This window comes from Canis aureus, chromosome 31 (assembly GCF_053574225.1).
Source record: "Canis aureus isolate CA01 chromosome 31, VMU_Caureus_v.1.0, whole genome shotgun sequence".
Classification (NCBI taxonomy): Eukaryota; Metazoa; Chordata; class Mammalia; order Carnivora; family Canidae; genus Canis; species Canis aureus.
Window position 1 is genome coordinate 34,955,020 of NC_135641.1, and position 26,770 is coordinate 34,981,789.

General features: G+C 33.1%; 1 protein-coding gene across 1 annotated transcript in view; it reads right to left on the bottom strand.

Moving 5' to 3' along the window:
• Positions 1 to 26,770, bottom strand: part of SI (sucrase-isomaltase) — an 88,397-nt gene that overhangs the window by 4,893 nt on the left and 56,734 nt on the right. The window contains exons 35-45 of the mRNA XM_077880193.1: positions 21,807 to 21,923; positions 17,732 to 17,819; positions 16,667 to 16,805; positions 10,097 to 10,230; positions 8,879 to 8,913; positions 8,680 to 8,796; positions 6,545 to 6,693; positions 4,376 to 4,460; positions 4,235 to 4,291; positions 3,528 to 3,649; positions 831 to 919 (exon numbers count right to left, since the gene is read on the bottom strand). Of these exons, the coding sequence (XP_077736319.1) occupies positions 831 to 919; positions 3,528 to 3,649; positions 4,235 to 4,291; positions 4,376 to 4,460; positions 6,545 to 6,693; positions 8,680 to 8,796; positions 8,879 to 8,913; positions 10,097 to 10,230; positions 16,667 to 16,805; positions 17,732 to 17,819; positions 21,807 to 21,923 (1,132 nt within the window). The remainder of the gene's footprint in view (positions 1 to 830; positions 920 to 3,527; positions 3,650 to 4,234; positions 4,292 to 4,375; positions 4,461 to 6,544; positions 6,694 to 8,679; positions 8,797 to 8,878; positions 8,914 to 10,096; positions 10,231 to 16,666; positions 16,806 to 17,731; positions 17,820 to 21,806; positions 21,924 to 26,770) is intronic.

Sequence of the window (26,770 nt, forward strand, 5' to 3'; positions counted from 1 at the left end):
ACTAACATTTGTATAAAGAGAATGTTCAGAACTCCCATCTAAGTAGAGTAGCACTGTTAATGGCAGTCAATAAGCCTAAATCCATACTGGTGTATACTTAACAGCATAATAATCATCTAAAGGTGATACCCAGGCTTCTCCCCAAATTAATGGAAATAAAATTCTCCTTAGAATCTGCATCTTAAACTGCCCCAAGTGATTCTGATGACAATGGTCAGCAAAACACACACTGCTGGAAGCCTAGCAGTTAGTTCTGTGTAGTCTTAAGAAATAGTCATAGAGTAAACATAGATCTAAGTTTAAATCCTTAAACTTCACATGTAAAAAAATATTGAATTAAAAAAAATAGGCATGAGGTACTGAGACCAAACTTGAATTTTGTTTCTAAACTATCTCACATTTTAGTATATATATATATATATATATATATATATATATATATATATATACATATACACTCACCCTTTAGGCATTGCCCTGCACACATGGAACCTGGTTTTTCAGCATTGCAGACCTCATGCATACTGAATGTCTATCGTGTGAATAGCATGACAACAGATAATCAATATACATTCTCGGTTCATATACATTTCTTAGTTTTTCAGACAGTTGCCATAAGGATTAACTATATTTAAGGCTTAGAGGAAAGTCTATAATGTTTAGACACTACATTTTTAAGTTGATTTAGCTAATTATTAAGCTACTTTAGCTTTGGATAATATTATTAGCCTTTCACTTAGCTTACAAGGTACAATAGTAGATAGCATAAAAGTAATGCGAGATAATATGTATGCCATCAATTACATTTATCTACTAAATGGGACACTCACCTATACTCTCTCCGTCATCCCAAAACAGAGACCCCTGTGCCCTCTGATTAACATCTGCAGCAACAATGAGCTTCATGTAATTTTGTCGGCTAAAAAAAAAAAGATATAATTTCACCTATGTTTATAGAATAGCACATGTTTAGCTATGATGTGGCATCCATATAAATATCCAAAGGAAAACTAAGAATACCAACTAAGGAGAATACAAACTGTTTTAGACAAAGAAAATTAAAGGACTTTCCTTAATGAGTTACTGGGAATGATATAAACCATAAAATCCTTCACATTTAATAGAAAATATCATGCATTGTCTTTTGATCTCAAGAGATCATCTATTGTAACAAATCAAAAGGGCCTCATTTATAATAATTAAAGTTGTTTATTGATATATTTATTTTTCTCTCTGCTAATCCTGCCACTGACCATTAACCATGAAACTACATTAATAGCATTATTTATCTATTATAATTTAAGCCCTCTTCACATTTTCATACATAAATCACTGTTATCACTGGAAATTATTCATAAGAATGTGATAAGTAGCCTGCAAGTTGTAATTTCTATCCTTGAAGTGGGTAATACCTCCCAACCTTGCGCCTACATGAACTAAATATCTTCTTCCTCACTCACAGTGGTTTGGTTTGACAGCTTCATATTGCTAAGAAGGATTCCTCAGGCATTTTATGCATAGCTGCTATTGCCTTTTCCAATCACAAATGTTGAAAATTGTATTGCCATCGAACTTCCCTAAAATATCCAGATTATCTAGAGTTCAAATCTCTATAGCAACTTGATTTTTCCTTGTAAAAATTTTAACATGTCTTAGTATGAATACATATAGATATATGTTCATATATACTTATATATATATTTCAGTTTATAGTAACTGGGGTAAAAGATAAGAATATCTTATTAGCAACATTAAATATCTGATTTTTCCATAATTTTCCAACATATTTAAAGCTTAAGATTAAACAATGTTTCACAGTTTACATTCTATCCTATCTATATACTTAACCCTGGGGCCTATTTACTTTACCCCCTACACACTCACACACACTCACACACACTCTCTCTCTCTCTTACACACATACACACACACACACACACACACACACACACACAGTGGCCTCTCTACTGTTCTCTTACTACAAAAGGTTTCTTCAAGGCCCAACTTTTTAATGGTCTTCTCCACGAAGCTCTCACTTCTCAAGGAATAATTGTTTTTCTCCTCTTTAATTGATATCAGGGTAGAATATTAAAAGAAATGGATTTGAATCTTTCTGGGAGATAGAAAAAGTCCATTCATGCCACATGGGGCTGTCAGCATGTAGATCACCAAATAAGAGGATACAGCATAAGATGAGAAAAGGAACAGAGACTGAGTCCTCTAGAATCTGAATGTCTAAGCCAGGAATTTAGACAATGAAAATAGACACTCTGAGTGGTAAAAAGATTCACTCTTACATCAGTCACAAAAGGCATAATGGACCCATGATCTCTGGTAGGTTGAATATATTGCTGAATGAGAGGGAGAGAATACCAGGTAGAGCTCTTAGGGCGAAGAAGAGAAGGTCTTAGCCAGATGATCAGTTATGAATGGTAATGGGTAGGAAATATGAATTATCTTTCATCTTTATATGGGACAAGGCTGCTAATAAACAGGTCTGGTTCTTCTCTGGACATAAGTAGACCTGAAGTTTGAAGAAGCAGTGATGTTTTCAATGGGCATCTACATTTTCATAGACTAAAGTGATTTGGAGACTATTTCACAGGAGTGACGCAGGGAAGTAGAAAGGGGGAATAGAAAAGGTGGAAGGAAAGAAAAGTTGTCTGAGTAATATTTGCTTAAAATTTATAGAAAGGTTCATTTAAAAAATCATGTTTCTATGAAGTAAATAATATTTCTTTCCACAAGTCAGAGGCATCAAAATGATGAGTACTTAGGTAAGGCAGCCACTCAGAATACAAGAAGGCATTCATTTATCAATCCCTTTGCAAATTTATACAGAGACATGAAGTTTTAGTTATTATTTTCATCTGGGAAGTCTTCTTACTATTAGAAGGAATACCATGTTGGAAGACAATTTTTCATGAGTCTCAAATATCTGCATATCTTGCATATGAGGGAGGGGTAAAGGGAGAGAGAGAGAGAGAATCCTAATCCATCTCCCCATTGAGCACACAGCCCTATGTGGGGCTCAATCCCACGACCCTAAGATCATGACCTGAGCCAAAATCAAGAGTTGGATCCCCCACCAACTGAGGAACCCAGGTGTCCCTGAATTATATTTTAAGGGATGTTTTTAAAGCAGACAGTATTGGAAGATAGGACAGGTTTGGTTTAAATTAATTTTTAAAGAAATTTACTGGCCATTATAAAGGACTGAGCACCTAAGCCTGGAATTCCTTAGGTGTGACACAAACCTCCTCCATGCGCAGCATCTGCCTAGGCATAGTCCACTCCATGTTATCTCCATGGGACTTTGGGGACAAGAAAAACTTAAGCAAACATGAATTTCACATCTCTTGCTATGCCATGAGTAAGAAAGACCTTTGTCTTTTAGCCAACATCCATGACACTGTGGCAGACTAACTTGAGAGTAGGGTAAAATCTTAAACCCTTCCCAGTTATTGACAATTCTAGCATCACATACCTCAAAATTTAATCTGAGCTCTTGTAAACACTTCACTTACCTGTGAAATGTGTTTTGAGCAGGCTCTTGACATGGTAGGATATGACCACCACGGACATGTAGGTTTATTGTATTTAAAGGAGCATTAAATAAAACAAATCCTTTGACACCAATATCTTGACCCTGGAAACAAGAAGGTTGCAAGGAAGAACACAAGCAGCAAGAAATAGAATCATCAGCAATATTGGTACTGGAGGGGACACATTTATAAAATCAAATGATATATTTAATTTAAAAATTAATAAAAATTCAAACATATTCAGGAAATCATATTATTTAAAGTGTATAGTTAGTTCTTAGTTATTAAGAGCTTTGGAAGTAATTCACCATTATTTATTTTTGTGATGCTCTCATGCAGAAAATACGAGTTTTCAAAAGTCACAAAAGTTATTCCTGATTTGTCAAACACATTATTCTCAGAAGGACTATATCACCTTTAATAGTAATTATGCAGATTTGATACAGGACAAGGACTTTTTGTGTACAATGTGCATTCTCTATATTTATTCAATAAAATAAATCAATGACTCCGTAACAAACTATGGTGGAATAAATTCTCTTTCACTATAAATTTGATTCAGCTGTAATCAACAAGAGATATCTTTTTAAGTGTAAAGTAAACCAAATATGTCCCTAATGAAAAGGCTGGGATTAAATTGTTAACTCATTTCCTCTTAGTCAATTTCCCAGAATTCCTTAACGACTTACCGTATGATAATCAAACCACCGGGCATCAGGGACATAGCCTTGTACAGTGTTAGCATGCTGGAATTTAAAGATATAGTCATTAAAAACATATGGGCCAAAGCAAAAAATATTTTGTGAACAAAAATAAATGATAGGACTTACAGGCTCCAATACAGGGGTGACCATAAATGCAGGACCCCACAAGAACTGCTTGAATATATCCCAGGTTATCCTGTCGTTAAAGAACCTTGACAAAATATTTACAAATAATTAAATCAATAAACTTCTTTTTTTTTTCTGGAATACCATGAAATAAGTATTCAAATCACATTTTGCAGTAGATTGAAGTGAAAACTAAACTATAACAAATCAAAACCAATTCTATCTCTTGGAGTTTAAATTGTAATAAGTAGTACAATATTTTATGAGTAAATGTAGACCACAACTAAACTTCCTGACAAAATACAGAGAATTTGTATAAGGCTAACTAAATGAGAAATCTTTGAAGAGAATTCACAGAGGTACAAATATTGTTACCTAGTAGATGATCAACAAACTAGGAAGCAAAAATTATCAATACACTGGAACAGAATTGTGAGACAAGTGTGCTATAAGAATCTTGATTTGGTAATTTAAAAAGATTTTGCTTATCTCACTTAAATTAGAACTCACTGAATAGTGCATTTAATATAGTTCTGAATTTCAGATACAACTGGTTAGAAACACAAAAACCTGTTTTTCATAGTTTGAGAAAGTCACTATTAAATGACGGCATTTTCTTCTCCAAATGAAATGGAATTGCAAATTTTTGTTTGTTCTTTTGTTTTTGTTTTAACTATAAACTGAGATTAATGCCAAATTGGACTGCTAAATTTACTCCTTCGTGGACTTCTCATGGGATAAAAAGGCCCAGATGTTTTCCACAGGACAGGAGTTTGCATAGTTAATAATAACGTTTCTGGCTGGGGACTCAATCCAAGCTGATATTCTTACTCTTCTGAGAAGCTAATAGGGAGAAAGTTTGGAAATAAGAGAGGTGAGATACTAATAAAAATTTACCAGAAATAAAGAGTAGATTATGATAGATAAATAAATAAAGCTACTAGAGGATAATGTGAATCTAGGAAAACCTAGATTTTTAAAAACCCTATCATCAGAACAGAAGGCATATTGATCAACTTATTATTTTTGTCATTTTGCTTTACATACTATTATTTTATTTAGTAAATATGTGCTGTGTATTTTTACTGATTTATCAATTGTGCAATCTAACAAATCACCTCATTTAATTACACACAAGAAGGGTAATATAGGGCACACAAGAAGTATGATTATTTTACAGGTTTTGGTATTTAGGGCACACAAGAAGTATGATTATTTTACAGGTTTTGGTATTTTTTGTTTGAATGTGTGTTTGTTTTTTGTGACATCAACAGTAAAAACTGGCTTGTATTTGCCTTAGAAATAGAACAGGCTAAAATTTTTGCAACTATGCACCATAAAATAGAATTTCAAGATTTGCTCATGTATCAGTTTGAGCTTTAAGGAATGAATCCAGAACAATTGTCTAAGGAAAGTGTTAGAATTGTTCTAGGGTGCTCTATAACATACATCCAAGAAGAGGAGAGATGGCTACCTTCAGTTAGGCAAATATATATAGTGGATTTACTTAACTGCTATAAACTTCAATTAATCAAATCATTCTATAGAAATAATATTACTTGCCTCCATTTTTAAAATACTCCTTATAATAAGGTATGCAAATCTAAAATAATGCTAGGTATATAGTAATTATTTCTAAGAATTATTACTTTTTAATAACTGATTAATGATTAATGGACCCCAAGATCACTTTTAATATCATCCTGGTTATTAATATTTTATATAAATGTTTATTAACACAAAATGTATACTAAAATAACAGGGAATGGGACGCCTGGGTGGCTCAGCAGCTCGACGCCTGCCTTCAGCCCAGGGCATGATCCTGGAGTCCCGGGATCGAGTCCTGCATCGGGCTCCCTACATGAAGCCTGTTTCTCCCTCTGCCTGTGTCTCTGCCTCTCTCTGTGTGTCTCTCTCTCGGGAGAGAGAGAGAGAGATCATGAATAAACGATATAAATAATAATGAAATATAAATAAATAAATAAATAATAATGACATAAATAAATGAATAAATTCATGATATATATCATGAATAAATAAAAAATCATTAAAAGTAAATAAAAAATAAAATAACTGAAAAAGTTTCCAATTTCAAATATTCTATGATATTATTAAGTAAACTAAGTGAAAACTATCTCTTTTCGGTAGGAAAAAATAATTTGCACTTACTCATGCAAAAGGGGTCGAATAACAGTGCCACCATTAACATGAATTTCATGCATCTGTGTATAGAAATAGGGCAATAAAGTATATCTAATATTTAGAATATTCCTTGACATTTCAGAAAAAGTTGAATTCCAGGAAGCAGGATCTTGTCTCTGAAACAAAACAGAAGAAAATAATCATAAGCTCTTGTTCTTGTTTAAATCATAATTTTCAGACACGTTTGGAGAATAAAAAGTAGAAAAGAATATTCATACACTGCCAATTTGCTATATACTTTCTTCACAAAAATCTTATGCAATAATACTACTATCTCATATGATGAAGAGAAAAAGAACTGATACTTTAGTAAGAAAAATGAAAATTACACCCACAGCTTGATTTAGTTTAGGTGAACATATGTAAAGTGCAGTTCACATTTAAATAGGTCGCAAATATATTGCCAATCATGGTGCTAATCACTAAGGGGTGAAAAGACTGGTAAGTAAATGAAATGCTGTAAAAATGTGGATTTAAATAAACAGAGACAGGCAGAGCCCATCATGGTGACACCCACATTGTGAGTTCTCATGAGAAATGGATAAATTGTGATATGAAAAAATTAAAAGTATAGGAGAAAGAGAGGACCTAAATTAATGCTGGATAAGAAAGAAGAACATGCCCTAGTCTGCCCTGGAATATACACTCCAGGTAAAAAGATGAAAATTGACTCTGGAAAGATTAAAACCTATTTAAAAAATGTTGAGTGGTGCCTGGGTGGCCTAGTGAGTTAAGCATCCAACTCTTTTTTTTTCTTTTTAAGATTTTATTTATTTATTTGACAGAGGCCTATGTGGGGCTCAATCTCAGGACCCTGAGATCACGACCTGCGCCAAAGGCAGACACTTAACTGACTGAGCCATCCAGGTGCCTGAAGCACCCAACTCTTGATTTTGGCTCAGGTCATGACCTCAGGGTCAAGAGATAGAGCCCCCGTGAGGCTCGGCACTGAGCCTGGAGCCTGCTTAAGAGTCTCTCTCCCAGGGAACCTTGGGTGGCTCAGTGGTTTAGCACCTGCCTTTGGCCGAGGACATGATCCTGGAGTCCCCGTCGGGCTCTCGGCATGGAGCCTGCTTCTCCCTCTGCCTGTGTCTCTGCCTCTCTCTCTCTCTCTCTCTCTCTCTCTCTCTATCATGAATAAATAAATAAATAATCTTAAAAAAAAATAGTCTCTCTCCTTCTCTCTCTGTCCCTCTCCCCACTTGTACAGCTCTCTCTCTCTCTCTTTCAAAAAATGTTGTTGCAGTTACTGGTTAAAAAATAATAGGGAAGGTATTGCCTTCTATCTATCTTTAAATAGATTTTCATTTTTATTTTCATTTTCTAAAATAAATCCTTATCCCAATCTAACTAAAATTTCCCAGGAGGGACATAAGGATTTGATAGCACCTAATGAGCTCCACCACTCAGTTACTACGCTAGAATCCATCCTTCAAAGACTAGCTCTATCTACAACTACTCCATGAAGTATTTTTTGATAATTCATCTTTCCTCTGCATTTCTTCACTAAAAGTCAGTAGCACAAATCTTAGTGCTTAGTTATATGTTGCCTCAAATTATTCATACTTTTCCATAATTTTTAATATTGTCACCCCTTACTCCAATATTTCTTTCAGACAATTTAGTAATATAGAGAATTGTGCTACCACACAAGAATTAGATCTCATAATTCCCTTTTCCTTTTTCTCAATTTCTCAACTCATTGTCTTAACATTTGCCTTTTAAATCTGCTCATTTTCATGTACTGATACTAGCATTTCAAATGACTTTTCACTTCTAATATTTAGTTTAAGTCCGATTTTTGTGTTCCTCTGTCTTAGTTTAGAAGAAGTTTCAGAAGCATATTTTTTTTCCCCTGACTATTTCAAAATTATACAGAACAGAGCAGTAAGCATGCCAGCTAACCAAGTTCTATATCCCAAAGTATAAGGTAAAGTGACTCAAATCAGAAAATTCTCAAAGCAATGGGCTCAGATATCCTTAGTAAATGTAAAGAGGCTCATTCAAAGTATGCACTGGAAATGAGCCAGATTTGGTGAATTCTTTTTAAAAATTTCTAAGGTTAGTAAGGAGAAACAAATAAGAGTGTAGTAACTACATACCCTAGTATTTGCAATGTTGTGATTTCTTGAGTATGGATAAAATGCTCCAAGTTGCATCCAGCGGGCACAGAGCTCATATTCTGAATTGTTGAAGAAACCACAGATATCTGCTCCAGTCTAAAATATATTATAATGTTTAATTTTAATGGTTTGTTTCTTAATGTTTATAAGTTAAGATGAAAGGAATAGAGCTACTTACATATGAGATTCCAAAGAGACTAAATTCCATCATACCTAAAAAAATCAAGAAAAAACCTTAGAAAGCTACTATTTCATATATTTTAATATTTGATTTTTTGTATTTATTGAGGTGTCCTATTTCTAATAACCTAATCCAATGAAACATTTTCAGATTGTTAATAGAACTTTCTATTATTTCCTCTTAGAATATTCATGGGTTTTTTTTTTTGTCATCGTGTTAATGACATTTATAAAAATAAGACACTATGCTTCTTTGTCACTTTCAAGATGATATGCTTAGAGCACAAAATAGTGATAAATACATTACAGTATGAGAAAAAAAAGTGGTAACATTTTCCTTGGTTTCATTTTTTAAAATGAAAAGCCATATATGTAATTATTTAACCATAGGTCTCATCATTTGGGAAAAAATAATTATCTTTATTTAAAAAAAATCATCTGAGATCACTTCAATAAAGTAGGATTCATGTAATACCCCAGCTCTTTTATTTTTTTATTTATTTTTATTTATTTTTAAAGATTTTATTTATTCATGAGAGACACAGAGAGAGAGAGAGGCAGAGACACAGGCAGAGGAAGAAGCAGGCTCCATGCAGGGAGCCCGATGTGGGACTCAATCCCCAGACTCCAGGATCCCACCCTGGGCTGAAGGCAGTGGCCAAACTGCTGAGCCCCCGGGGATCCCCACCCCAGGTCTTTTAAGGTAATATTTCTAAACATTGATTATTTTTTATCCTGATATAAACAGTAAAGAATTTTTAATACTAGATCTGAAACATGAAAGTATCCATTTCCCCTTCAGAATAATAATGTCTTATTTACTATTTACCCAATGATTGTCAAAAGACTCTTTAAAAATTTGGCTTTAAATGCTTTGTTCATTAGCATCTATGAGCATCATTATTCTCTAGAATCTCTACCCATTTATATTCTTAACTCTAGATGCTATCTTTCCCAGTTCCTGCCCTTTCCCAGGGAACTGAGACCAAAAAGGATGAAATTATTTTCTCAGAATAAACTATATCATTAGTTTCTATAAAGCATCCCAGAACCTGTTTTCTGGCCTACTGCCTTTTCATCAAGCTATTTGTCATAGAACATGATCCAAAAGCATGTTTTTGAGGAGGACTTGTAACGTATATGTACTAGTACCAGCAAAAGTGAATACCTAACAGAAAACTCAAAAAAGTAATGATAAAGATGGTGACTCACATACCAATGATTGATTTGTCCAGATTGTCCCATTTTGCATAATTGTCTCCAAGCCAATGTCCTCCCCATCGTCCACCAGAAGGATAGGTGGAGCGAGAAATAATAATTCCTCTTTTGCCAGTTGTCTTCTGTAATGCACTAATATAGATGGAGAGTATTTATATTAAGGTATTCTCAGACATTTTTGCTTATGAGCATCTCATTTAAAAAAGTGGGGTTTTTTTGGGATCCCTGGGTGGCGCAGCGGTTTAGCGCCTGCCTTTGGCCCAGGGCGCGATCCTGGAGACCCGGGATCGAATCCCACGTCGGGCTCCCAGTGCATGGAGCCTGCTTCTCCCTCTGCCTATGTCTCTGCCTCTCTCTCTCTCTCTCTGTGTGAATATCATAAATAAATAAATAAAATTAAAAAAAAAAAAAATTTAAAAAAGTGGGGTTTTTTATGGTGTCTTTGTTTTCTCTTACTACTACTAGCTCTTTATAAATGAGTCTTCTCTCATTATCCTATAAAATTCTCACACACATAAAGGACATTTTTCTTCCCTTCCACCATTTACCAGACTGACATGCCTAAGTGGCCTTTGCTTATTTGTTCAACAAATATAAGTTAAGTCAACTACTGAAGTTATCAAATCAACTAATCATATCTTGGGAGTTTTTTTTAATGAATTCATTTTATTCTACTTAAATGTGTTCTCTTGAATAATGGTCTAAGCTCTAACTATTGATTGCTCCAGTCTTTCTCAATTCTAATATACTTGTCAACACTTAATCTCCATACTACTCTACAGAGAATCTTTGCTATAATATTCTGTTTTAGAAGGCAGGTTAAAGAGAGTGAGGTTTTTGGGGGTGCTAAAAATAAACCTAGTTGTTCTATTTCAAGCACAGAATCTATCCAAAGCCAGATCTCAAGACAATTTTACAATATACCTCTTATTTTTTTTCTTTTCTCCCCTCCTCAGTCTTTGAAGACTTACTCTTCATTTTAAAACATATTCTAGTGCTAATAATTATATAATAATGCATTATTTTATATCACCTGCATTCTTTCTGTGATATTTTAAGAGCATCTAAAGTAGAAAAATATTCCACTATTAATTGGAACTAAAGTGTTTATTTTTATATTATTTAAAATAAATTGCATATGAATAAGGACTACAGAACTGTCTCAGGAAAAAGAAATACTTCAAATATCTAATTAGGCAGACTTAGCAATCATTTTCTTATTACAACATGGATGACAGTGTTTGTACTGATTTCTTTATACATAAAGTTTCTTCTGTGAAACCTTGAGATTCTTGAAGTTAAAGATAATGTCTTATTCTTTTTTGTATTTTTTATACCTAATATAATGTTTGGTGAATACTAATAGCTCAATAAATTTTTGAATTAATGAATATCTCAAATCAAAATTACAGAAAACTGAAAGTGTTTTCTTTTTTAAAGGCACCTTTTAGAAGATTCTTATTTTTCTTTACTTGACTGAGAGAGAAAGGGAGCACAAGCAGGAGGAGTGGCAAGCAGAGGGAAAGGGAGAAGCAGGCTTTCTGCTGAGCAAAGATGCCAACCAGAACCCTGGGATCATGATCCAGGCAGAAGGCAGAGTCTTAACCAACTGAGCCACCGAGGCACTTCCTGAAAGTATTTTCAATGGACATCAGATGATAAATCGAACCATTTGTTAACAATAAAGACCATATTGTTTTTGCTAACTTAAAATTTCCTACTTGCATGTATGTCAATCCTTAAAAAGATCATATATTAGAAAACCATTTTCATTACTTCATTTTCTACAATAAAGGATCTAGTCTATTTAGGAACGTTAATATATTTAACATACATCACATATATTAGCTGACATTTAACAAGAAATGAATGATTATTTATATAGAGAATAAAAAACACTGATGATCAATCTAAACATATATGTGAAAACGTACATTCTAAGTAATTTGCGAACAAAATTAATTTTATTTAACTAATACAAAAACTATTTATAAGGATGGAGTTTTCCCAAATTCTTAATGTGTTCACACTCAAGAAATACATTTGAAGTTATCACAGGATTATTTTTCTCAATATTTATTTAAGCAAACTCTTTGAAAGCTAAATATATCTCTTTAAATTACTTTTTTAGTAAGCAATCATTCAATATTATACATTTAACATTCATTAGAAATAGTAACTGGCCCATTTCATATCTCAGACTCACCATTAGATCAGAAAATGTAATTTCAGTTTCAGGTTTAGAGTTGGATAATAAGTTTTTGTAAGTTTAACTATTTCCATTGTTAGTGCACAATAAAAACAAATTTAAATTTCCATTAGTGAGAGGATAATGTGAAGGGGTGAACCATGGAAATAGTTCTATGGAATCAGATCTCAATTTTGATACCAGCTAGATCAACATTCAACTCAGACATATTAATCAGGAAGTAAAGTCCAAGAGACAAGGTTGAGTATCTGTTCAGATGACTAACAAAGTCACAGCTGTAAACAAGAAAATTTCCAAATTAGTGGGAGGGTGAGCTATATTGTGTTTTGACCTACCAATCTTATTTTTTGTTAAAAGAATTACAAGAGGTCACTTCCTACATTACACAATTCTCCCACTCAAAAAGGCATCTTTCGGAATCCCTGGATGGCTCAGTAGTTTAGTGGCTGCCTTCAGCCCAAGGCGTGGTCCTGGAATCTTAGGATCGAGTCCCACATAGGGCTTCCTGCATGGAACCTACTTCTCTCTCAGCCTATGTCTCTGCCTCTCTCTCTCTCTCTGTGTCTCTCATGAATAAATAAATAATATCTTTTAAAAAGGCATCTTTATTTTTCCAGGAGATATATTAAACTTAGAAATGGGATATGGTTTTTCCATTTGCCATCTAACCCAGTCTATAGGAATATCTAAGAAAATAACTTGTATCTACTGATTTTTCAAATTCCATTCTAAATTATGATTACAAAAATCAGGGGCATTTACTTAAAAGTTACATATTTAACAAAAAAGGGAGAATTTCCAAAGGGAGACAAAGATTTTGATTTTTCTATATCCTCTCTAATGAAAAATATATAATAATCTTTTAAAGTCACTCTAGGTATTGTTGAAGTTGAAAATATGGAATATATACTCATATAATTCTTTAATTGTCTGATATTTGAACACAGAATTTGAGGTAGTTTTTAAAGCGTACTTATTCCTACATTTGAACACCAGGCCTTATATCAGTTCAACACTGAATTTAATTTGATTTTTTATATATTTTTTAATTAAAGTTCGATTTGCCAACCTATAGTATAACACCCAGTGCTCATCCCATCAAGTGCCCTCCTCAGTCACTCAGTCACCCCATTCCCCCGCCCGCCGCCCCTTCCACTACCCTTTGTTCATTTCCCAGAGTTAGGAGTCTCTCATGTTTTGTCACCCTCTCTAATTTTTCCCACTCATTTTCTCTACTTTCCCCTATAATCCCTTTCACTGAATTTTAAATAAGGGAAAGAGATGTATTGAAGACAAAGTTTTTGTATGGGATTTAAATATGAAACTTCATTTGCCACTGGTCCAAGGTCCTTCCTTTTAAACTGCTATTTCTCAAGTGATTATCTCCTGTTTTTGAATCCACTCACTGTATTCTTTCCTTGTTTTGCTTGTTTGTGACATGTTTAGTGAAGAGGACAGTAGCAAGAACTAGTTGATGTTAAATCTGCACCAGTTTTGAAAGGCACAAACTGCGTCAAAAAAAAAAAAAAAAAAAAAAAGAACAATAAAATGCTACAGTCTGGATACCTTGAAGAAAAAAATTATGTTTTAACCCTTTCACTTTTCCCCAATGATTAATAAAGTCTTTACTATCCATCCTTTGCTTAAATGTAAATGTAATGTCCTTTTACATTTGCCAAGGTCTTTAAAAACACAGACTACGTTTAATCTCTACTATTTCTGAAGGAGAGTTCAACATTTTTTTTAATATAACTGAAAAAAAAATAAATATCAAGAAATTAGGTAAAACATAAAAGTCGAGACACCTGGGTAGTTCAGTGGTTGAGTATCTGCCTTCAGCTCAGGGTGTGATCCCAGAGTCCTGGGATCCAGTCCCTTATCAGAGACTGTGGAGACCCTGCTTCTCCTTCTGCCTCTCTCTGTGTCTCTCATCAATAAATAAATAAGATCTTTATAATAAATAAAAAATAAAAAAAACATGAAAAGACTATCACTATATGTAAATTGAGCTATTTAACTCAACATTTAACATTTATTCATCTCTAATTTAAATAACAAATGTGGTTGACACCTTTACTGAAAATTTTATGAATGGGAACAAAATCAACACTATTAAAGAAATGTATTATGACTTAAATTAAAAACTGTTCTTCGGAAGACTGTACTGATCTCCTCATAATGTTTGTTATTTAAGAGTAAAATGTACTTTAAATATCCCTAAATATCACTAAATATCTTTGTATGTCAATTATTTAGAAATTTACCTACATTTCCTTAAATTTACTAAGCATCCTACAGTGTGTTAGGAACCATGAAATGTGTTCCAGTACAATTTACTACCTCAGTTGAGAAATATTTTTTCAATTTTCCTTAAACTACAGTTTCATCCCAAAATGCATAAGTTTTGCCAAAAAGATTATCAATCAATTTTCAGTATTTTTATTCTTTTTTAGCACCTATATTTCTATGATAAAATGAGGTTAGCTGAGGATAAAAAAGTGAGGATAATTATACTTCAAAATTATATTCCAGTAGGGTAAATTTAATTAAACATTTATCCCAATAAAAAAAAAATTGTTGAAGACCAATTTGCTTACTCTTAAAAATGACATTTCCTAGTCTTTCTATATGATTTTAGTGTCCTTACATTGGAATTTGGTGAGCAAATCTGTGGTCATTCATTCACATAATAACATCTTTAAATAATTCACCTCTTATAGGTTGAAAAAGTTTGGTGCTAGAAATGAGATAAGCATGTTTCACTAACTGAGGAAATATTACCTATACCCTTTACTCCAAAATGCTTTTCATTCTTTTACCAACTTCAATCATATACTAGAGCTGTGGTTTTCTTTTTTATTTTATTTTATTTTTATTTTATTTATTATTTGTGTGTGTGTGGTTTTCAACCCTAGATGCTCACTGGCACTACCTGGGAAATTTTTTAAAATTCAGATCTTAGGCTATAGTACAGACCAAGTAAATCAATACATTTATTAAAAATCTCTAGTGGTTGATTATACTGTGTAGTTAAGAGCCAGTGACATATATTGCACTGTGTGACAAGGTGCCCACTAGCCACATGGAACTATTTAATTTGAGTTTAAATTTATTACAATTAAATAAAATTTAAAATTCCATTTCTGGGGATGCCTGAGTGCTCAGTTGGTTAAGTGTCCAACTTTTGATTTCAGAAAAAGTCATGATAGGGTCGTGAGATCAAGTTTCATGTGAGTCTCCAAGCTCAGCACATAGTCTCTCTTAGATTCTCACTCTCACTCTCCTACTGCCTCTCCCCCTGCTTGCACTCTTTCTCTCACACTCTCTCTCTCTCTCTCTCTCAAATATATGAATAAATAAAATCTTAAAAAAATAAAATAAAATAAAAATTCTGAGTCACACTAGCCATATTGTTCAATAACCTTATATGGCTAGTACATACCATACTGGACAACGCAGAATCAGAAAATACTTCTATCATTGCAAAAAATCTTATTGGACAGTGGTAATAAAGACTTGATAGTCAAAGAATGGTTTGTGTTCCATTATCACTGGCCTCACATAAAAATTTGTTTATTGTGGACATTAAGTCAAGTTCACTTACACATATTTTAATTTGGTAATAATGGATTTAAATAACAGATTTAACCAAGCTCTAATGCCTTAATTAATGGACTGTATTATTTTATTATTTATTAATACTATATTAATTGTTATAAATATAAATATAAGATCATATATTAAATTAAAATAATACTTATATAGAAGTGATATGTATATGTAAATATATATAAAACTGAGGGGGGCACTTGATGGGATGAGCACTGGGTGTTATGCTATATGTTGGCAAATTGAACTCCAATAAAAAATAATATATAAATAAAAATAAAAATATATAAAATATATATATTAAAATAATTACATATTATTAACTAATCATATATTATTTACTCATTTATTCATTCACAGCTATATTTTGAAGGCCTATTATTATAATCTCTATGCTACTATGAGCTAGGGAGAAACAAAATAACATTATTCAGGATTGCTTTTGGAATGGGATGAAATTTAAAATAATGATAAATGATACAAGAATTGCTTTTGGAATAGGATGAAATTTAAAACAATGATAAATGATACACAATGATAAATGAAAGAGGTAGAGAGACAGAGGGAGAGAGAGAGAGAAATACAATAATTCTAAGTGCCATAAAGGACCAAGTAAGTTACAGAGAACATTGGAAAGTAAAGTGTTATCAGGTCAGCAGGGAAAAACTCTTAAAACTAATTTAGGTATTAAATCTAATATCTAATATCTAAAAGATAACAGTAAAAAAGGATAATATGAACATTGCTTACTCATAACTAGGTTTCATTTGTGACCATCCATATAGATTGTGAACATTGTAATGCAAAACAGATGATCCATCACTAAGAATCTGCTCGGTTTCCATACACATAGTTCTGAAATGTAATCCACTAGTTCTTTTTGTGAGTTCTGGGGAAAATCAATGGAAAAATATTAATATATTATGAAGTACCCTCTATTCAAATGTGTAAATCATACCTATATATTCTTTTGGTAAAACATCAATCATTATTTAAAATAATATTGATTTCTTAACCATTTGAACACTTTGCCTCTGCTAATTAAAGTGAACAAAAATGAAAAAAAAAAAGTGAACAAAAATGGCAGATACAACTGTGACTGAAAAATATGTGAAAAACTTTACTGTACTCAGCAATGAAAATGTTACTAATTAACATGAATAAATAAAAACCTGAAAAATAGGGGCACTCTTAAATGTGTACTATAATTTGTGTACTCATATGAGACATACTGATTAGAAAGACTTTTGTTAAAAATCCATTTGGTAACATAAAGCCCCGGGGTTAAGAACTGAGCAAAATCTATAACAACATTATTTTTTGATCCACTTTTTTTTCGGCTAAAGATGCATGTTTTCAGAGCTTTGCAGTCACTTTAGGTGTCAACAGTTTATGAATATAGAGTATCAGGATGAATGCTGAGTGACTAGACCCCTCTTTCCTGGGTCAGGGACAATCAAAGAAATGTCAGTATTCTTTCAATTTTTCTTAATGGAAAGAAATTTTAAAAGAAAACTTTATAAAAGTTTCTTTAATCTTAAGGAATATTGAGAATTTTCAAATCTGGGTAGATTTTAAGAAAATCAAAGCAACAGTTTTAAGCATTCTTAGAAATGTGTTTATATAAATAAGACATATTTCTTGATTTTTCTTCCCAAATAGTGTTAAATGGTTTTGGTAACCGTTCGAGGTATGGTTCAATGTGTAAAAGGGTAGTGGGAATTAGGAATGTGAATCCTATTCACTACATCATAAGGTATATAAACCTGATTAATAAATACCAATAACATCAAAGGAATAGCAACAATATTGTACCTGGGAGATAAGGTGGATAATTTAACTCTGTGTTCCTGCATTGATTAGAAACTGTTCCATGTACAAAACTTGATGGTTCATTCATATCCTTAAAAAAAAGAGAAAAGTGAACAAAAAGAATTTAGAAAACGTATTCTCAAAGGAACTGCTTCAGATAGCTAATAAAGGAGTATATTTGAGTAATGGCACATTTACTATTGTAAAGGACAAAATACAAAGCATATCAATAATAATTAAGACTTAGTTTATGTGTTTTTGCATTTCATGACTCCTTTTGAAACACATAAAATGTCCTACTTTATAAATATAAAGTAAAAAGTGCAGTTTCTATGCTTTATAAACATTAAATTAAATTATAATGGTGTATCTTCTCCTATGCTCTTCTCTCCATTCCTGCCCCAGAGCCTTCTATCAATTGTTTTTTTAAATAAAGCAATAATTTATGGTTTCTTAAAAGTATAACATATAGTTTACATTCAGAAAACTATTTGTTTTATTTTTATTTATTAAGTGTAGAATTTAGTGATTCATTGCTTACATACAATACCCAATGCTCATCACCCAGTTAAACCATCCCTCTGCCCACCTCTCCTCCGGCAACCCTAGTTTTGATTTGTATTTCCTTGATGCCCAGTGACATTGAGCATCTTTTCATGTGTCTGTTAGTCATCTGGATTTCTTCTTTGGAAAAACGTTCATGTCTTCTTCCCATTTCTTGTCTGCGTTCTTTGCATTTTGGGTGTTGAGTTTCAATAAGTTCTTTATAGATTTTGGATACTAGCCCTTTAACTGATAATGTCATTTGCAAATATCTTCTCCCATTCCATAGGTCGCCTTTTAGTTTCGTTGATTGTTTACTTTGCTGTTCAGAACCTTTTTATCTTGATGAAGTTTCAAAAATTCATAGGACTCGCCTCCACAGACGTTTCTAATAAGAAGCTGCTATGTCAAACAGTTGTCTGTGTTGTCCTCTAGAATTCTGATGGTTTCCTGCCTCACATTTAGGTCTTTCATCCATTTGGAGTTTGTTTTTTGTGTATGGCGTAAGAAAGTGGTCCAGTTTTCTTTATTGAAGAAACTGCTTGTTTTTCATTGGGTATTCTTTCTTGCTTTGCCAAAGTTTAGTTGACCATACAGTTAAGGGGCTATTTTTGAGTTCTCTATTCTGTTCCATTGATCTACGTGTCTGTTTCTGTGCCAGTACCACACTGTCTTGATGACTATAGCTTTGTAATACAGCTTGAAGTTCAGAATTGTGATGCAACCAGCTTTGCTTTTCTTTTTCAAGAATGCTATGGTTATTTAGGGCATTTGTGGTTCCATACAAATTTTAGGATTGTTTGTTCTAGCTCTGTGAAAAATGTTGGTGGCATTTTGATAGGGATTGCATTAAAACTGTAGATTGCTTTGGATAGTATAGGCATTTTAACAATGTTTGTTTTTCTAGTCCATGAGCATAGATTTTTTTTCCATTTCTTTGTGTCCTCTTCAGTTTCTTTCATAAGTGTTTTATAAATTTCAGAGTATAGATTTTTTACCTATTTGGTTAGGTAGCTTATGGTTTTTGGTGCAATTATAAATGGGATCTATTCCTTGATTTCTCTTTGTGCTGCTTCATTATTGGTGCACAGAAATGCAACAGATTTCTGTTCATTGATTTTGTGTCCTGTGACTTTACTGAATTCATGTATGAGTTCTAGAAGTTTTTTGGTGGAATGTTTCAGGCTTTATACATAGAGTATCATGTTGTCTGCAAAGGATAAAAGGTTTGGCTTCCTCCTTGCCAATTTGGATGTCTTTTATTTCTCTTTGTTTTCAAATTGCTGAGGCTAAGACTTCCAGTATTATGTTAAATAACAATGGTGAGAGTGGATATCCCTGTCTTCTTCCCCACCTTAGAGGTAACGCTGTCAGTTTGCCCATTAAGGGTGTTATTGGCTATGAGTTTTCCTTATATGGTCTTCATGACTTTGAGGTATGTTCCCTTTATCCCTAGTTTGTTGAGGGTTTTTAACAAGCATGGATGTTGTACTTTGTCAAATGCTTTATCTGCATCTACTGGGAGGATCATATGGTTCTTATCCTTTCTTTTATTAACGTGGTGTATCACATTGATTGATTTGTGAATACAGAGCCAACCTTGCAACACAGGAATAAATCCCACTTGATCATGGTGAATGATTTTTTTTTAATATACTATTGGATCCAATTTCCTAATATGTTGTTGAGAATTTTTGCATCCATGTTCATCAAGGATATCGGTCTGTAATTTTTCTTTTAGTAAGGTCTTTGGTTTGGGAATCAAGATAATCCTGTCATTGTTTCTGGATATATTCTCTGTTTCATTCTAGTCTTTGTTGCTTTTGGTCTTTCCCATTCACAGAGTCCCCTTTAATATTTCTTGCAGAGATGGTTTAGTGGACATGAACTCCTCTAATTTTTGCTTGTCTGGGAAACTATCTCTCCTTCTATTCTGAATGACAGTCTTGCTGTATAGAGTATACTTGACTGCAGATTTTTCCCATTCAGCATGATGAATATACCCTGCCACTCTCCACTGGCTTGTCTAGTTTCTGTGGATAGATCTACTGCAAACCTTATTTGATTTCCCTTGTAGGTTAAGAACTTTTCCCCCCTTTGCTTCTTTCAAGATTCTTTCCTGATTGATGCATTTTGCAAACTTTACTATATTATGTCTTGGTGTTGGCCAGCTTTTGTTGATTCCTGGATTTGGAAGTCTGTTTCCTTCACAGATTAAAAACGATTTCAGCTATAAACCCCTCAAATATAACTGCCCCCCTTTTCTCTTTTTCTAGGACTCATATGATACAAATGTTATTACTCATCACAGAATCACTGAGTTCCCTAAGTCTACTTTCATGATCTAATATTTTTCTTTCTCTCTTCTTGTCAGCTTCATTATTTTTCATCATTTTATCTTCTATATAAATTTCATTCCTTTGCTTTTTCCATCTTGTGGTCATTACATCCATCAGTTTGAATCTCACTTATTGAATTTTTTCATTTCAGCCTGATTGGTTTTAAGCTCTTTTATCTCTGAGATATGGGTGTTCCTGATGTCTTATATGTTTTTCTCAAGCCCAGTTAGTATCCTTATGATTGCTGCTTTAAAATCTGGATCAGACATATGACATATGTGTTTTGATTAGATCCCTGGCCATGATCCTTTCTTATTCTTTCTTTTGGGATGAATTTCTTCATCTTGGCATTTTGTCTGGGTTTCTGTCCTCTTCTGTGTATTATGACAGCCTGCTATGTTTCCTGCTTCTGAGAGTAATGAATTTATGAAGAAGAAGTCATATAATATCCAGGGCCTGACACTTCAGGAAGTGTCTCTAGTGTGTTATGGATGCTCTATCCCTCAGGTCACTCCTTTGCAGAGTTTATCTTTGTCTGCAATGGGGAGTGTTTGGACCTTGACCAGTGTGTGGTGAGTTTTAATTATGTGTGCTTTGATTTGCTTGTTAAAAGAGACCTGATGCTATTTCCATTAGAACTGAAGCTTTGGAAAAAAAAAAGAAGAAGAAGAAGAAGAAAAAGAACTGAAGCTTTGCAGGACTCTATGGTCAGTAGACATGGTGTTGCAGGGGCCTGTGCTGTTCTCTGTCCCTCATGAATAAATAAATTAAATATTTTAAAATTTTTTAAAAAATAAAAAATAAAATTAGGAGATTGAAAGATAATTTACTACATTTGTAAGAGATTATGATTTCTTGTGCTAATGACTGACAGTTGTGAAAGATTTATTTCTACATTAAATAAAAGAAAAATAAATGTTTATAAGCATTTATGAATAATTAGAAAGATATTTTGGTTCCTCGGTGAGGTTGAAAATATTCAAGAAATAGCATCTGTATATATAAAATGAATTGTTAACACTGTATTTTACAGTCCTTTGCATATTGAAATGCTTTTTCTTTCTATGGAAAAATTAGTATTCTCACAAAAAATACTTTGTTGCCGTTATTAGAATCTAGTAAGAATTTTTGCATAATCACTGCATAAGAAATAAAACAACATAACGTAAAATATAAATTGTTCAAAGTTTACTTACAATCCACAAGCCATCAAACTTCATCTGGTTATTGTAGAAATCTATAATTTCTGTTGCCCACCACTCTGCTGTGGAATTCCTGAAAAAGTCTGGAAAAGCTACATGAGCTCTGGAAGCCTGTAAAAAGATGTAGAAAGTCAGAAGAGACATCATGCATGTGTAAGTCAGACATTTATCTATCAAATTCACAAGCTGTGTGCAGGTGATAATGAAGGCAACCTGATCCTAACTTTAATTTCATGAATGCATATAATTTTTCTATAACCAAAAACAATAAAGAATGAAAAGAGAGAGATATACATGGAGAGAGAAGGGAGAAAGCTTGGAATCCTTATGGATTGTTTTTAAAAAAAGTTCACAACACAACACACAGAAATATATTTTCAGTGCTTCTTAGAGTTTTAGGGAATTTTTTTCTTTGTATCCTTAGAGCCTTATACTGCAGATTTACTTTTGTGGAGCATGATAGGAAATGAAAAGGCCTGGTTTAGCCTGTTTATTTGATTTAAAAAAATTGTTTACCCGGCTTTCTGCTCTTCCAGGACCAATATATTGCTTTAAAACCAACTCAACCATTTGTCTTTCTTTCTCACATCTAACCTTTCCCACATCAGCAGAGAAGAGATTATTTACTTCTTTCTCTACCAAGAAAATTCCTTGCTTGTCAGCCTACCTATATAAATGCTAAGGTCAAAGTTTATGTGCTAGCAGAGGATTGACCTTCTGTAAGTAAATCAATTGCCTGGAAAACATGGTATCATCTGCATGCTTTCCTGTCACACTAAAGTCTATGTAGTAACTGCCAGAATAGTGTTCTGAATGAATAAAATATGGAAAGGCATTATGCATAGAGATAATGCAAAGGGTAAGGAATATAGGGATTTACAAAACATATGGTACCTGCACAAAAACAGACACATAGATCGATGGAACAGAACAGAGAATCCAGAAATGAACTCCCAACTCAATGGTCAACTAATCTTTGGCAAAACAGGAAAAAAATATCCAATGGGGGGAAAAAGTCTCTTCAACAAACAGTGTTGGGATAATTGGACAGTCACATGCAGAAAAATGAAACTGAACCACTTCTTATACCACACATAAAGAAACTTAAAATGGATGAAAGACCTAAATGTGAGACAGGAAACCATCAAAATCCTAGAGGAGAGCACAGAGAACAACCTCTCTGACCTCAGCTACAGTAACTTCTTGCTAGACACATCTACAAAGGCAAGAGAAATAAGAGCAAAAATGAACTATTGGGACTTCATCCAGATAAAAAGCTTTTGCACAGCAAAGGAAATGCTCAACAAAACTAAAAGGCAACCAATGAGATGAGAGAAGATATTTGCAAATGTCTTATCAGATAAAGGGCTAGTATCCAAAATCTATAAAGAACTTATAAACTCAACTCCCAATAAACAAAAAATTCAGTCAAGAGATGAGCAGAATATATGAACAGATATTTCTCTAAAGAATACATACAAATGGTCAACAGACACATCAAAAATGCTCGATGTTATTTGGCATCAGGGAAATACAAATCAAAATCACAATGAGATTCCACCTCACCCCAGTCAGAATGACTAAAATGAATAATTAGAAAATGACAGATGTTGGCAAGGATGCAGAAAAAGGGGAGCTCTCTTACACTGTTGGTGGGAATGCAAACTGGTACAGCGCTTTGGAAAACAGTATGGAGGTTCCTTAAAAATTAAAAATAAAGTTATCAGAGGATAGCTCAGCGGCTGCACTACTAAATATTTATCCAAAGGATACAAACATAGTGATTCGAATGGGTACACGTACCCCAACATTTGTAGCAACAATATCCACAATAGTCAAAATATAGAAAGAGCCCAGATGTCCATTGACAGATGAACACACAAAGAAAATGTGTTATATGCAACTGATGAATCACTAAGTTCTACCTCTGAAACTAATAAAGAAAAACACATGTCATAGATACTTTAGAGCCGATATAATGATATACTTCAATATATCATTTTGCTTGATAATTACTTTATTCATAAGGAAAGAGGCTCAATGGGTTTATAATCAACAAATATTTTCTCTGCTAGATTGTAATTTCTCCTCTAAATTATAATAAAAAATAAGTACAAAACATAAAACCATGTTTTGTTTAACTTCTATTGTTGTCCTCTTTCCACAATTCATGCATTTTTCTATTTGCTTTATTCACTTAGGTGGCTGTTTTATTCCTTTAATACAAATCATTAATTATATCCAAAACTTTCGTCAAATACATATGATCCAAGATTCTCTATACCTTCTCTGTTAGAGTATCCCAAGGGATTCTACATAAACCACTGTAAATTGAAGGGGTCTTCCAAATTTATATGAAGAAGCCATGCCTTCCTCTCCATTACTCTTGTGCTAATATTACACAAGAGTAATGGGTAGAACTGCAGTTGAGATAAAACTCTATTTTTCCCAAATAACATTGTTCAGTAATCCTTTGGCTCAACTCTAGAAACAATTTAGTAAGTTTTAAGTAAGTATTTCTTTCTAATTTCTCACACATGGACCTGTATGACTTACTGATTACAGTAACTGACCTAAACTATTGACTGCCAACTATGAAGTTTCACTGATTTTGTTCTATTGTCTTGATATTTTTTCTTTCATTTATTTTTGGACTAATTTTTATCATTTCCTTTTTTCTGTTAGTTTAGGGTTTAGTTTGCTCTTCTCAGAGTTCCTGGAGGTGTATAGTTAGGTTGTTTATTTGATATGTTCTTTACTGTGGGTATTTATTATTATAAACTTCCCTCTTGCCACATCTTATAACTTTTGGTGTGTGGGATATTCAATTTTGTTTGTCTTAACAAATTTTATAATTTCCCTTTCAATTTCTTTTCTCACTGGCTGTTCAAAAGTGCGCTCTTCAATTTCTGCATATTTGTGAATTTTCCAATTTTCCTTTGGATATTGATTTCAGCTTCATTCCATTGTGGTCAGAAAATATGCTTGGTATAATTTGACCATTCTTAAATTTAAGACTTAAAACCAGTCTTACTTTGCAATCTAATATGTGATATATCCTGGAAAATATTGCATGTGTTCTTAGGTAAAATGTTCTGCAGCTCTTAGGTAGAATGTCCTGTAAATGTCTATTAAGTCCATACGCTCTATACTGTTGTTTAAGTCCACTTTCTCTCTCTCTCTCTCTCTCTTTTTTAAAGATTTTATTTATTTACTTGACAGAGTGAGATAGAGAGCACAAGCAAGGGGATCGGTGGCAGAGGGAGAGGGGAAAGGAGGTTCCATGCCAAGCAAGGAGCCTAATGTAGGCTCACTCCTAGAACCTCAGGATCATGACCTGAGCCAAAGGCAGATGCTTAACAGACTGAGCCACTCAGGCACCCTTGGACTCCTGATTTTCTGTCTGCTTGTTCCATCCATTATTGAAGACGTATTAAAGTATCCTACTATTATTGTACCACTGTGTACTTCTCCTTCAGTTCTGTCAATGTTTGTTACATATATTTAAGTGCTCAGATGTTGAGTGCATATATATTCACAATTGTTCTGTCTTCTTGATGAATTGAACCTATTGTCATTCATCATGTCCCTATTCATCTCCTGTGACAGTTTTTCACTTAAAATCTATTTTTTTCTGATATGAGTATATCCACCCTTGCTCTCTTTTGGTTGCCATTTGTCTAGAGTATCTTTTTTTCACATTTCTTCACTTTCTGCCTATAAAAAAAAACTATGAGAGGCTAGTATGAATAATTAAACACCAGCAAACTGAATAACTTAGAAGAAATGGATAAATTCCTAGAATCATAAAACCTAATAAAACCGAATCGTGATGAAATAGATACCTACAAAGACCAATTCTTTGTAAGGAGATTGAATCAGTAATCAAAAACCTCTTAAAGAAGAGCCCAGGACCAAATGATTACATTGGAAATTGTACTAAACACATAAGGAAGAATTAATGCCAATCCTTCCAAATTTATCCCCCCAAAACTGAAACGGTTAGAATGCTTCCAAACCCATTTGAAAAGGCCAGCATAACTCTCATACAAAAGTCAAAGATATCACAAGAAAAAGAAAAACTACAGAATAATACCCCTTATGACTACAAATGCAAACATCCTCAACAAAATACTAGAGAACCATGTTCAGCAGCATATTAAAAAGTTCATACACATGAACAAGCAGAATTTGTTCAATGCAAGGATTGTTCAACATATGAAAATCAATTAATGTGACATACCACATTAACAGAATGACTATAAAAATCACATGATCATCTGAAAAAGTATTGCAGAAAAAGGTACTTGAAAAAATTCAACACCCTTTCATGATAAAAACTCTTAAAAAATTAGGAAAAGAAGGAAATACCTCAACATAATAAAGATCATTCAGTAAACACCCCCAGCTAATATCATACTTATTCAGAAAAAAATGGAGTTTTTTCTCTCTCTCACACACAGTTAGAATTATTAAATTAAAGTTGTAGAAAGTAAAACCAACATGCAAAAATCAGTAGCATGTTTATACACCAACATGAACTATCAAAAAAGTAAATTAGGAAAATATAATCCAATTTACAACAGCAACACAAATAATACTTATGAATAAAAGCAAGGAGGTGGGAGACTTGTACACTGAAAACTACAAAACACTGCTTAAAGATAATGAAAAAGACTCAAACATATAGAAAGGTAGTCTAAGTTAATGGATTAGAAGAATTAATATTATGAAAAATTTCTGTACTACCCAAAGCAATCTGTAGATTCAAAGCAACCTCTATCAAAATTCCAATGGCATCTTTTATAGAAATATAAAAACAATTCTGCAATTTATGGAACTACAAAAACCCTGAATAGCCAAAATCATCTTGAGAAAGTAGAACAAAGCTGGAGGCATCACATACCTTGATTTCAAAATATACTTCAAAGCCACAGTAATTAATATAATACCAGCAT